Source organism: Anolis carolinensis, chromosome 1, assembly GCF_035594765.1.
Source record: "Anolis carolinensis isolate JA03-04 chromosome 1, rAnoCar3.1.pri, whole genome shotgun sequence".
Classification (NCBI taxonomy): domain Eukaryota; kingdom Metazoa; phylum Chordata; class Lepidosauria; order Squamata; family Dactyloidae; genus Anolis; species Anolis carolinensis.
This window is the reverse complement of record NC_085841.1, coordinates 145,247,348-145,260,974: the sequence shown is the minus strand read 5'-3', so window position 1 is coordinate 145,260,974 and position 13,627 is coordinate 145,247,348. Positions and strand designations below refer to the sequence as shown.

The following is a 13,627-nucleotide window of genomic DNA, read 5'->3' as shown; positions in this document are numbered from 1 at the left end:
CGAGCAGCCAATTACTGAAAGAGGTGGCAAGGGACCAAAAGACATGTTGTGATGTATACTAATTATTATTGGGAGGGAAAGTGGATATAGCTGCGTTTCCCTCTCTGACAACAACTATTTCCTGTCATGTCTAGTTTAGTCTCCAGTCATAATTCTCTGTTTATTTAAGTCTATGAATAAATGTTTGTACTAAAGCAAAACACACTTTGGAAGATCAAAAGCATGTATATTTTATATGTCCAGGACAAATTGATCATGGGAATGCAGTTTTCACTCCACATGCAGACTGGTTAGAAAGGGAAATATAGATTAAGGTAAAGAGGAAACAAAAGGTTGGAGGAGTAAGCAAACCAGCTGTAATCTGAATCATAGGGAGATGGTGATCAAGCTACGAGGCTGTTACTAGAGAAATCCATCGTAACCTGATCACTGTACCCCTACAGTCCGATGCAGAAGCAATTCTCTTGTTAAACACACCATGCACATGCTTGCAAAACACAACTGCCACCCATACTCAACATACTCCTTTGACATTTCACTTTATTCTTCGCTCCTGAAATATATTAAATGTTATTATCACACTTTTCAAAACAATTTAAAATAAAATAAAGCATACTGTACAAAATAAATACAGAACACTGAAAGAACAAAAATACTGAAGTCTGTTCTGGTCTTTCCGCTATCCCCTTAGCGATTTTACACATATAGGCATGTATAAGTCAATCTAGGGTATAAATCAAGGGCATATTTGGGTCCCAAAATTATGGATTTTGATGTGATTCATGGACAAGTTGAGGGTCATTGTGTGGAGAACGGAAAACATCAAAGCTGCCTCGGGGTGTCAGCCAGCCTTTACCAACATCTCTATTTTCCCATACAGGCATTCAAAAATGCCAGAGGCAATACTATAGTAGAGGCAGTAGGGCTTCTTTTATGTTCTCCCTAGACAGACTAAGCTCTTGACTTTTGCCACTCTACCCAGATAAAAGGATGATTCCTTTTTTCATAACAGTAAAGGTGTATTACTTACATTGGCCCATGAATACAATGACCCAGCTTTTTGGGGATGATTTTTGACACTTATACATGAGTATATGCAGTAATTACATTTTCTGTCAGAAAGGAAGCAGGACCATTAAAAACTAATCATCAGAATACATACATATTGAGTGCTTAGAAAGTTTTTAAAAGTTGAAATAAAAAATATCAAATTAGTCCATCTACTAAGAATGCACATATTTGCCCTTATGATACAAACTGACTATTTGGGATTATTATTATCTAAAAGTGGAAGAGCTGTCCAGTTTCCAACTTAAGAATATGTTTATTCCTTCTGTTGTCTGTTGGAAATTTGAGTGAAAGTGACAGGGACTAAAAACACAAACAGCACATCAAGAATATCCAAGTTTTGTTTGTTCGACATACCTCCATTTGCAAGTAAATTCTCTTGAACTTTATCTTTTGAATCTTCCAGAACTTCTCCAATATACTGGGCGATTTTCTTTATTACACTTAATGGAAGGACAGAAAGATAAAAGGAACATCAAATGAATGAGAAAATCATGAAAGGGCTTACAACAAAATACCACAAAGCACAAACCAATGCTTTTTTGAGTTGTCAAGTGTGATCCCCGAAATAGCTCTTTGTTGCTTTAAAGGACAGACTGATATGCATTATTATAGGCAAAACACAAACAGTCTTCTCAGATTAGTTTGCAGAGCCTAGAATGAAGAGATTGCTTCTGCGCATGAACAGTTTTGTAGTTGGAGCCAAAGTTTGTGGGGAATTTTTTAGATTAAGTAGCCTTTTGATGTTGCAATGTGTTGTTAAAGGCTTTCATGGCCAGAATCACTGGGTTGTTGTGAGTTTTCCGGGCTGTATGGCCTTGTTCCAGAAGCATTATCTCCTAACGTTTCGCCCACATCTGTGGCAGGCATCCTCAGAGGTTAAGGGGTTTTGATGCTGCGTTCTCCCACTCATTGGGTCTCTCTGCTCCCTTTGAGCTTAGCTGCAATCTGGGAGGGATATATGGATTTTCTAGCAATAACATAATTTTGTTATAAGATGTCCTTGTTATGGTGTAAAGTACTCAGGGGCGGTTTGGTCTTGAATAGTCAATGAAGAACCATTAGCTTTACAAAACATCTGCTTCTGGTGGCAACTGCTAGAACTGGTTTGTCAATATGGATCACACAATATGGATTCCCTCTGAAGTTAGGGGAATTTTCACAACTGTTTGCACTTTGGAATTTATTGTGTGCTGCTGGAGACTGAGGCCACACCGGGCTCTTTAGGAGTATGAAGATTGGGAGAGCTGGAAGAGTTTTGAAGAGTACATGGAACAAGTATTTTTCTGAACTAGAATGTGCAGATCCACTCCATCACCACCCAGCACAGTAATAATAATTCTAGTTCTGGAATTTGGGGAATGGGACCATTGCATAGCGACCTGAAAATCCCAAAGGCATCAGATTCTATCTGGTCTTAGAAGTTAAACAGGCTCAGTTTTGGTTAGTACTTGGATGGGACACTGCCAATAAATACCAGATGTTGTAGGCTACATTTCATGGGAAGGAACTGACAAAACAACATCTAAGTCCCCTTCTACACTGCCAAATAAAATCCAGATTATCTGCTTTGAACTGGATTGCATGGCAGTGTAGACTTGTATAATGTAGATTATCTGATTTAATAATCTGGATTATATGGCAGTGTAAAAGGGGCCTAAGTATTTCTTGCCTGAGAAAACTCTATGAAATTAATGGGTATGCCATAGGTTGGCAGGCAATTTGAGAGCACGTACGTACACAGAGTGTCACAACTTGATTCCCTGACCCAGTTCTTTCATCTACTTCTTGTCACCTGGCAATTTTAAAATAGGGTCACAAAAGGAACAGGAGACATATCAAAAACAAATGGGTAGAAAGCATCAGAAGGCCACATCCTCCTTCGCAGTGACATGGAAAAATACTCTGTCTCCCTGTGTAAATAAGTAATAAAAGTACACGGAAACAATAGACCCTGCAAACTCTTGCTGTCCTGCCCAGAAGCAGCGCAGACAGGTTTCTGCTGCCTAGCTAGGTTTACCAGCACACCTCACATGTGTTGATCTAATAACAGCTCCACCAAGAGCCCCTTTCTCAGGAGCACCAAATGCACATGCCTAGCACAGTCCCACAGTTCGATCTCTGAGTTTAGGAGGCATATAATTAAATCTTCTTGCAAAAACCTTTATCAGCATTCTCTCTTGCCTGGTCATTTGCTATACCTTCTGGGACCTTCTTTACAGTTTGTGATGCTTTGAAAGCTTGCATTATATAGTCTCTGTATTTTGGTTAGCAGGCAAAAAGTATCAATTTTATGGATTTGGGTTTCGTTTTATTTTACCACACAGTGATGATAACAGCATGCTCAATTAGCATAATCACTTCTTACAGTCTCACCATTAGTTTCTGTATAAGAAAACTCTTATTTAGAAACAAGGGAGAGGGAATCATTCCCAAGAAGCCTACTCGGGAATGGAGTTTGAACATGTTATCTACCATTTATCCCATTCAACACCACTTTAAGTGCCATAGCTCAATGCAATAGAATCCTGGGATCTGCAGAATGGTGAGGCACCCACACTATTTGACAGAGGAAGCTAGAGACCATAAAACTACAACTTCCATGAGTCCATAGCGCTCTGGGAGAGAACAACAGCAAAGGAGCAAGGGCCATCACAACATCCCCAAACAGCACTTCCCCAGTTCATATAGTTCTAGCTGACATAATTAGGTTGTAACAATGGCACCTGATAATAAGATAGCAGAGATATTCACTCACACTGGGATGACAGAAGACATAAGGTTAAAGTAGGGGTCACAAGAAGAAACCCTTTAGATAAAACTTTTGGGGGATGAAGAGCTGCAGGCTGACATTCCCTTCCATAAAACAGTTGGGTTGCTGTGAATTTTCCAGTCTGTATGGCCATGTTCCAGAGGCATTTTCTCCTGCTGTTTCACCCACATCTATGGCAGGCATCCTCAGAGGTTTGTGAGGTCTATTGAAAACTAGGCAAGTGGGGTTTATTTATCTGTAAAAGGTCCAGGGTGAGAGAAAGAACTCTTGTCTGCCTGAGGCAAGTGTGAATGTTGCAATTAACCACCTTGATTAGCACTGAATGGTCTTTCAGCTTCAAAGCTTGGCTGCTTCCTACCTGGGGGAATCTTTTGTTGGTAGGTGTTAACTGGCCCTGATGGTTTCATGCCTGGAATTCTCCTGTTTTCTGAGAGTTGTTCTTTATTTACTGTCCACTCAAACAACCACCGTGTCAGACTACACAGAGAAGCCATTGAAATCCACAAGCATGTGGACAATTTCAACAGAAAGGAGAAAACCATGAAAATTAATAAAATCTGGCTACCAGTTTTTTTAAAAAACCCTCTAAATCAGGACAGTAAATAAAGAACTACTCTCAGAAAACTGGGGAATTCTAGGCATGAAACAATCAGGATCAGTTAACACCTCCCAACAAAGCATTCCTCCAGGCAGGAAGCAGCCAAGCTTTGAAGCTGAAAGTGGTCAGTTGCCACATTCACACTTGCCTCAGGCAGACAAGAGTTCTTTCTCCCATCCTGGACATTCCACAGAAATATAAACCTCACAACCTCTGAGGATGTTGACATAGATGTGGGTGAAACGGCAGGAGAGAATGCTTCTGGAACATGGCCATACAGCTGGGGAAACTCACAGCAACCTAGTGATTCTAGCAATTAAACCTTCGACAGCCGTTGTTGTTAATTGCCATCAAGTCAACTTATGGTGACCCCATGAATTTGACACCTCCAAGTCACCCTACCATCAATAGCGCTGCTCAGCCCTTGATTGAATCTACTCATCCGGCATGTGGTCTTCCTCTTTTCCTGCTGCCTCATGCCTTATCAAGCTTTGGTGTCTTTTCTAGCAAGCCATGTCAATACAGAGATATTTATCCTTGCTGCAATCACTGGGGACCTTTCACATTTATGTAATATGCTAACCTCGTTCCTGTCCCAATTATTATGTGTGGCCACATTTCAGTTTACAACGGCACAACAAAGAACAGAGTAAAAATAATATCTATATGATGCATAGTACAATGTTGTTACACAGAGATTTGCCTGCCTACCTCCAGTGTGAATGCAGATTCTTAAGAGTTCTAGTATTGTTGTCAAATTAGGTTGGGAAGGCTTTGACCTTATTAAGGGCAACCCTTCTTTATAGCGAATAGAGTCAGACCACCCCATCCTGGACAAATTCTATGGATGAGCTTAAACAAGTCAGAGTTGGGTTAATCCAGGAACACTGTGTCCTGTAAAAACAACACCCACTTGATGTTTGTGTGTAGTAAATAAAACCTATTTTACCTTTCAGCAAAGGCATCGAGTTTCCCCAGCTCATCTGAGAGGCCAACCAGAGCATCCAGAGTTCCCACCTGCAGAGAGAAGAACAAGCACACTTAGTAGGAGCAAGTCAGCTGCCGAACATACTTGAACAGACTTGAGAAGCATGTTATCTAATTTGGAAATACATTCATTGAAAACCCAAGAGGACTTTTTCCTTGAATGGAAAATGTCTGCAATGTATCCTAGGCAATGCCTATTCTATGTAAGGAAAGATTGTGTGTTTTTGTCTTATGATTATGAGAAGTTGTGAAATTCTCTGGTTTTTTCGTTCCTCTTCAACTTAGTTGCTCAAGATATGAATACTATTAAATACAACCTTGAGCTACTAAAGTCAATACCAGTTGAGGATTCCTTATTTGAAATGTTTGGGACCAGAAGCGTTTCAGATTTCAAATTTTATTGGATTTTGGAATACTTGTATTTGCATATACACACAAGATGAGATCTCTCGGAGTTGGGAAATACGAAATTCATTTATGTTTCATGTCTCTTATGGACATAGCCAAAAGGCAATTTTAAACACAATATTTGAAAATCATGTTGTTCATGAAACAAAGTCAGTGTGCATTTAACCATCAGAAAGGAAAAGTGTCAGTATCTCAGTGACTGCTTGGGAAGATTTCAGACTTTGAAACATTTCAGATTTCTAGATGAAGGATATTGAACCTTAAAAGGATTGCTGCCAATTTCAATGGGAAAACTAAAACTCTCATCCTTAACCATTGATATGCCTCCTCCCAAAACTAACTAAACACGATAGCTAGATGAGCCAAATCAATTGGTCACTTCTGTTCTTCTTGATGTTGCTACAGTTTCCCGATATAAACAGAGAAGTTGGTTTTAACACATGACACATCCCTTCTGTCATAGTCACATGCTTATAATATAATTGCGTTTTACTGTAAGTGAGATGGTTAACAAGATATATGCTCAGACAAAAAAGCTAGAAACTAGCAGGAAAAACCCATGTTAATATTAATTGAGATATCTGGATGCTGAATAATGAAATTGAGACACTCCCTCAAAGAAAAGATTTAAACATTAGAATATATTTGGTCATTTCCAAGAATACAAGCTTTCATTTAAAGCAGAGTAAATAGATCTGTCCCGAAGCTGAATAAACTCAAATTATGCCTCAATTGTATTAACATAAACAGACTTTAAACCAACTAAGAGTGTAAGAGACCTTCCTCGCCTTACGTATTTGGATTTCACTTCCCATTATTCCTGTCTATTAGTCATGCTGTCTGGGATTTGTAGACCAAGATGCCTATAGGATACCTAGATAGGAAAGTCTGTTACACAAACTCACTTTGGAGTAAGTTCTAATGAAGTGACCAAGACATACTTCTAAGGAAACATGCATAGGATTAAAGTGAGAGATGGGCTGGGAATGGTATGGCACCCCAGAATATCAACTGCCAGCATTCCTTACTGTATTAAGGGGTATGGGAGATGCAGTTCACTAAAAGCAGGAGGACTGTATAATTCATATCCATGCTGCAAGATGTCTGTACCAGCTCCATCCTGTACATGTCTGGTCACTCCATCACTCATTTGGAAGGAATTGGGCAGGAGACAATTGTATACATGCCTCATTAAGAGAAATCTTTCCTCAAATCAATTATAGCATGACCCTCATATCCAAGGTACCTGTGATTTCATCTGCCTATATCACACAAATTATGTTCTTTCTAGGAATTTTCTAGATCCTCCAAGTTATTCTATGATAGTCACATTAAAGGACCTAGCAAATTCATAGAGAATCTTCTATTAATTTTATAGGTCCTCCAATTTGACTCTATGGAAACTAGCAGTTCATTTCAACAAGGTTCACTATTATCCATGATCTGTTTCCGTCATAAGTCCAGGAATGTATCCTCTAGAGCAGTAATTCTCAACCTAGGGTCCCCAGATGTTTTTGGCCTACAACTCCCAGAAATCCCAGCCAGTTTACCATCTGTTGGAATTTCTGGGAGTTGAAGGCCAAAAACATCTGGGAACCCCAGGTTGAGAACCACTGCTCTAGAGTCTATGGATATGGGGAAGAAGTTTGAAATGATGAGGAAGAAGTTTGAATTATTTTAGCAATACTTTCTAAATTCCTCTGGCAAAATAATGGCTTAATATATTCAGAAAGGAAGAAGCAAGAAACACAGTCTTTTTGGATGCTCACATTGGTTAATTAGGATTTTTCCCCCCTAGTAGGGGTTCTCATAAGGTAATTTTGATTACAAAACAGATGTTTGATTACAAAATAAGGCTTCCAACAGGTAGCAAATCCGGAGGAAATCAAGGTAATAATCTCATTTTCTCTAATGACAATTAATCCATAGTGTTGTCACATGAAACAGGGATCAGCCTTCACCCCGATGTCATGGCACCTCAGTCATTTCATTGACCCTTTCTGCAGTCATTTGAACAGTGCAGTTCAGGCACAGAGCACGTAGAAAGGTGATGTGGGCAGAACCATAGCTGCCCAGCCCTACTCTCTTTGTGCAGTTGCTGTTCTGGTTTCGTCCTCTTCTCAGCTTTTAGCCCATCTTTACCTTGAGGTCAGGGATGATGAACTTGCTGTTGGTGGACAGGTTGGCTTTGGATGTCACTGTGTTCATTCTGTCCCAGGCCACCATGTTTGCCTTGTCCCCAGGTGCCGAAATTAACCAGAATTCGGACATGGTGCCAAGGGTCTCCCTTCGATCTGAGGTCACTACAGCCTAAAGAAGAAAAAAGGTGGAAGAGGGAGAATAACACACAATTAGATTAGAGCACTAACAACCCTTAAACGTTTCAAAATATGTAGGAAGATTTGTAGTTAAAGAAATAATTAAATCACCTTTCAATGTGAACTATGAAGGAAATGTCACCTTCTCCTGAATGTCACTGTAAGGCTGTCGCAGTTGCTTGTTCCTCTGCTGTGGGTTGTTTCATCTGGTCTGCGGGGAGGAGTTTGTGGTCACAAGGTCATGGATGCCTGGAGCAAGTCACCACGTTTGCAAAGGGAATAACCCAAGAAATTATCAGTCATCCCAAAAGCAGGCACATTGGCTGTAATGCAACTACTTTTTAAAATCTGCAACCTTATGTAATTTACTTGAGAATAAACTCCATTGAATTCAAGACAAACTTGAATCTAACTGGAGATATATGACTGCAACCTAAAATATTTGTTCTTGTTAACATCAGGTAAAGGGATTCTTTTGCTTTCTTCAGAACAAGCAGACAACCCTTTCCATAAAAACATTACCCTATGTAACACAATTTTTGTTCCTGCATTATGTCATTTCCTAATTGGTCATATCATGAAAACATGGGGAAAGTTTATTGAACTGCAAAAACGTTGTTTTTGTGAGACATCCTAGAATCATAGAGTTGGAAGAGACCTCTTGGGCCATCCAGTCCAACGCAGGGAAATCACATTTGATGCACACTGACAGATGGCTATCTAGCCTCTGCTTAAAAGCCTCCAAAGAAGGAGCAACCACCACACTCCAGGGCAGAGAGTTCCACTGCTGAACAGCTCTCAGAGTGAGGTTTGAAGCCATTGTTCCATTGCACCCTAGTCTCCAGGGCAGCAGAAAACAAGCTTGCTCCCTCCTCTCTATGACTTCCCCTCACATATTTATACATGGCCCCTCTCTGCCTTTAATTCTGCAGGCTAAACATGCCCAGCTCTTTAAGCTGCTCCTCATAGGGTTTGTTCTCCAGACCCTTGATCATTTTAGTCACCCTCCTCTGGACACATTCCAGTTTAGAGTCAACATCTCTCTTCAGAACATTATGCTATAATTTTTCAATGAACATTTCTATTATGACGATGTTTATTTATCTCATAGAGTTTCAACCAACTCAACATAGTTTATGCCACAAAAATGAATTTTCTGGCCTATAACTACTTTCAAAGTAAGTACCACACAATTAAATAAGAAATAACACTTTCAAGCAAGGAACATTTTTTCCAAATTTTATTGCATAGTGTTATCAAGTATCAGAAAATTCTTCCAATTCTTTTAGAGCAACATGCCATCGACGCCTACCGTTAAACCATCATAAGAAGAATAAAAAAGAAAAACAGAGGATTGTAGGTGCATTTACACTGGAGAATTATTGCAATTTGACACCATTTTAACTGCCATGGCTCAATGCTATGCTATCATGGAAGTTGTAGTTTGAGGAAGCACCCGCCCTCTGGCAAACAAGGCTAAAAACCCTGAGTCTCTTTTTTGGAGAGAAAAAGTAGGGTACAAACAACAACTCATAGCAGTTAAAGTGGTTTCACACTTCATTCGTTTTACTAAGCAGGAGCACCCCAAAAGTGTTACCAGGATACTTGTGTTTGAATACTACTATAATAAGCCTTGAAAAGTATTTATTGTTTATTTCCCATACTTGTACGCCACCCTTCTCACCCCAAAGGGGACTTAAGGCAGCCTCACAACAGGCAGCAATTCGATACCGACATACAATTCAAAAATAACAATTACAATTAAAACCAAGTATTAAAACATAAATTATTAAAAGGGTTGTTGTATGTCTTTCGGGCTGTGTGGCCATGTTCCAGAAGTATTCTCTCCTGACGTTTCATCCACATCTATGGCAGGCATCCTCAGAGGTGTGAGGCATGCCTCACACCTCTGAGGATGCCTGCCATAGATGTGGGTGAAACGTCAGGAGAGAATACTTCTGGAACATGGCCACACAGCCCGAAAGACATACAACAACCCTGTGAACCCGGCCATGAAAACCTTCGACAACAAATTATTAAAACATCCATTACAATCATGCAAGTTAAAAGTAGAACAATATTACCCGTTATCAGAGTGCCCTTCCAGACAGGCCCTATATCCCAGGATATGAGCCCAGGTTTTCTGTTTATCTGGCAGTGGGGACTCATATAATCCAGTTTAAAGCAGAAAACCTGGGATAAGATCCTGGGATATGGGGCCTGTCTGGAAGGGCCCCTAGACACCAAAGTATGAAAATGAACCTTCCTGACTTGCATTTGTAGCTGAATTAGGAACTGTGCTACGAAGATCTATTGCTATGCGTGTTGTGACTTTGTGTGAAATGGAACTGAAGAGTCATAGAATCATAGAATAGTAGAGTTGGAAGAGACTTCATGGGCCATCTAGTCCAACCCTCTGCTAAGATACAGGAAATCGCATTCAATCACCCCCGACAGACGGCCCTCCAGCCTCTGCTTAAAAGCCTCCAAGGAAGGAGCCTCCACCACAATCCGGGGGAGAGAGTTCCACTGCCAAACAGCCCTCACAGTGAGGAAGTTCTTCCTGATGTTCAGGTGGAATCTCCTTTCCTGTAGTTTGAAGCCATTGTTCCGCGTCCTAGTCTCCAGGGCAGCAGAAAACAAGCTTGCTCCCTCCTCCCTATGACTTCCCCTCAGAGTCATCTCTGAAGGTCGTGTCTGACACTACTCTTTCTACAAAGAAACCAACTCTTGGGTATTAAATATACAGAGCAGTATAATTTATAAATGATTTATAAATATTGCTGTGTTTGCCAACAAAACACAATGACAGACAACTTGACCTTTCTCGAGCCTACACTTGCATAATATATTACACTATGTAACAAAATTTGAAAAAAACATTTCTGGTTTGAAAGTGTTATTTCCTATTTAATTGTGCAGTACTTACCTTGAAAGTACAGTAGAATCTCACTTATCCAAGACTCGCTTATCCAAGTCTCTGGATTATCCAAGCCATTTTTGTAGTCAATGTTTTCAATATATTGTGATATTTTGGTGCTAAATTCGTAAATACAGTAATTACTATGTAGCATTACTGCGTATTGAACTACTTTTTCTGTCAAATTTGTTGTATAACATGAAGTTTTGGTGCTTAATTTGTAAAATCATAACCTAATTTGATGTTTAATAGGCTCTTCCTTAATCCCTCCTTATTATCCAAGATATTCACTTATCCAAGCTTCTGCTGGCCCGTTTAGCTTGGATAAGTGAGACTCTATTGTAGTTGTTATACTCCAGAAACTTTCTTTGTGTGGCTGCCACAAACTATGTTGAATTGGTTGAGACTCTGTGAGACATTCATTACAAAACTATAGCAAAATGTGCTGCATGAGGTCCCGCAAAAACCAAGTTTTTGCAGTTTAATACACTTTCTCCATGTTTTATGATAGAACCAATTAGGAAGTAACAGTTATAACCCAGGAACACAAAACGTATTACATAGTGTTATGCCTGCAAAAGTCATATGTATTGTTAGATCATGGTTATGATGTGCATTTTGAACTCCATAAGGGATTCCTGGATATAAAAAGTTTTTTTAAAGTGCATATTTGCACTTTATCCTTCCTCTTTGAATGTACTTCTAGATATTATTTTTATAGTCCACAATGGAGTAGAAGGGATTCTTGTTTCCTAAACCCACAATGACCTCTGGATATAGTTTATGCTGTGATCCTATAGCTAGACATTGAATTTAATGGGAACTTACTTTGAAGCAGTTAGGCAAACAATTGTGCCATAAACTGGGGGCTGACCAAAATAAATCTTCAGAGATTTGGTATGCATCTCTAGATCAGCCTCACAAGTCCTAAGATGCATTATTCACAATTGGCATTTGTTGAGAAACATTTACTTTAATACTTTAGGACTAAACCTAGACTAATTTGCTCTTTAAACAAAACACAGTTGAAAATGTAAAATTCAATTCCATGAAGCCTTCTGTGGAGCCTCCCCCCCCCGCCCCAAATCTATCAGATTATCATTATAACCCAATACAAACCAATTATGCTTTTTAAATATCATTTTCCATTTTGTCTGTAGTTCTTCACATATGGGAAAGTTGCCAGGGGATTTCTTTCCCATCGCTCCAAAGACTGTGAGCGAGAGCCTTTCTACACTGCCATATAATGCAGAATATCAAGGCAGAGAATCTCACAATATCGGCTTTGAACTCAGTTATCTTGAGTGAACACTGCCATATATTCCAGTTCAAAGCAGATAGTGTGGGATTTTATTCAACTGTGTGGAAAGAGCCTTTGACAAAGAAGGCTGCGGAAACTTATAAAAACTGCCTTGTTAAAAAAAACCAACACCTGGTAAAAGTACAAATCCCAGGATTCCATAACATGGCAGGTAAAGTGATGTCAAATTGCATTAATTCTACAGTGTAGATGCACCCCAAGTCTTGATCCAGCGCCCTTCCATACAACTATATAACCTAGAAAATCAAGGCAGAGAATCCCACAGTATCTGCTTTGAACTGGGATACCTGAGTCCATGCAGCCATATATTCCAGTTCAAAGCAGATAAAGTGGGGTTTTTCCAGCTGCGTGGAAGGGGCCCCAGTCAGGATTCTCCCACTTCCCCAAGAACTCTGTTCCTCCTTCATTACAAACCAGAGCCGTTCACTGCCTACAGTTCTTCCTTGGCAGAGCAAATGGGAAGGCTGCATCTACACGGTAGAATGAATGCAGTTTGACACCACTTGAACTGCTACGGCTCAGTGCTATAGAATCCTGGGAGCCGTAGTTTTACAAGCGCTTTAGTCTCATCTGCCAAAAAGTGTTGGCGCCTCGTCAACTCACAATCCCCAGGATTCCACAGCCTTGAGTCACAGAAGGCAAAGTGATGTCAAAGTGCCTTGACTCTCCAGGGCAGATGCTCCCCAAGGCACCTACCTCCCTGGGCTGATCGGTGTCCTGCGGCTAACTTTCCCTGCGGCAGGCTTGAGGACCTTTCCGGGCTCCTCGGCTTCTCCTTACCTGGCGAGGGCTGTCCTTGTCCCAGCCGCGGGCGCTGCAAGGGATGGAGATGCTGCTTGGCGCGCTGCGTTTTGTAGCGCCCAGGGATCACCTGGCCGCCCACCGGGCGAGGCCGCCTGAGGCTCCTCCTCCTTTCCCTCCCTCCCTCCCTCGGACCCGCCACTCCCCGCCCACGCCTTCGGCTTACTGTTCCAGCAACTGCCTCTTTCCCATCGCCAGGGTCCTGCCTGGAAAGTGGAGGTGGGCAAGTTGGAGGCTAGTCTTTCAAGGGGAAATGTATCAGTAGGATTGAAAGGGTTCATTACATGAAAAGTGACACGTACACCCAGCAAAATCAATCAATCAAGCAATCATAATTATATCAACAATCATAATATATAGAATCATAAAATCATAGAGTTAGAAGGCACACCATGGGCCATCCAATCCACCCCCCCCCCCCGCCATGAAGCAG

At 40.6% G+C, this 13,627-nt stretch overlaps 1 protein-coding gene and 1 non-coding gene across 4 annotated transcripts in view; both read right to left on the bottom strand.

Moving 5' to 3' along the window:
- Positions 1–13,324, bottom strand: part of atp6v1c2 (ATPase H+ transporting V1 subunit C2) — a 30,124-nt gene extending 16,800 nt beyond the window's left edge. Inside the window, exons 1-5 of one of the 3 annotated variants that reach the window (XM_008117522.3) lie at positions 13,174–13,324; positions 8,264–8,401; positions 7,977–8,144; positions 5,389–5,456; positions 1,426–1,511 (exon numbers count right to left, since the gene is read on the bottom strand). In XM_008117522.3, coding sequence (XP_008115729.1) covers positions 1,426–1,511; positions 5,389–5,456; positions 7,977–8,105 — 283 coding nt within the window. In that variant the 5' untranslated portion in view covers positions 8,106–8,144; positions 8,264–8,401; positions 13,174–13,324. Of the gene's footprint in view, positions 1–1,425; positions 1,512–5,388; positions 5,457–7,976; positions 8,145–8,263; positions 8,402–12,807; positions 12,952–13,089 lie in introns of those variants that run through there. The other 2 variants (XM_008117517.3, XM_062983678.1) reach the window with 2 other exon arrangements.
- On the bottom strand, positions 359–451 carry mir1329 (microRNA mir-1329). Its single transcript, NR_129848.1, has one exon. It is a non-coding gene; the product is annotated as a microRNA mir-1329 (primary transcript).
- Positions 13,325–13,627: the final 303 nt, after the last annotated feature.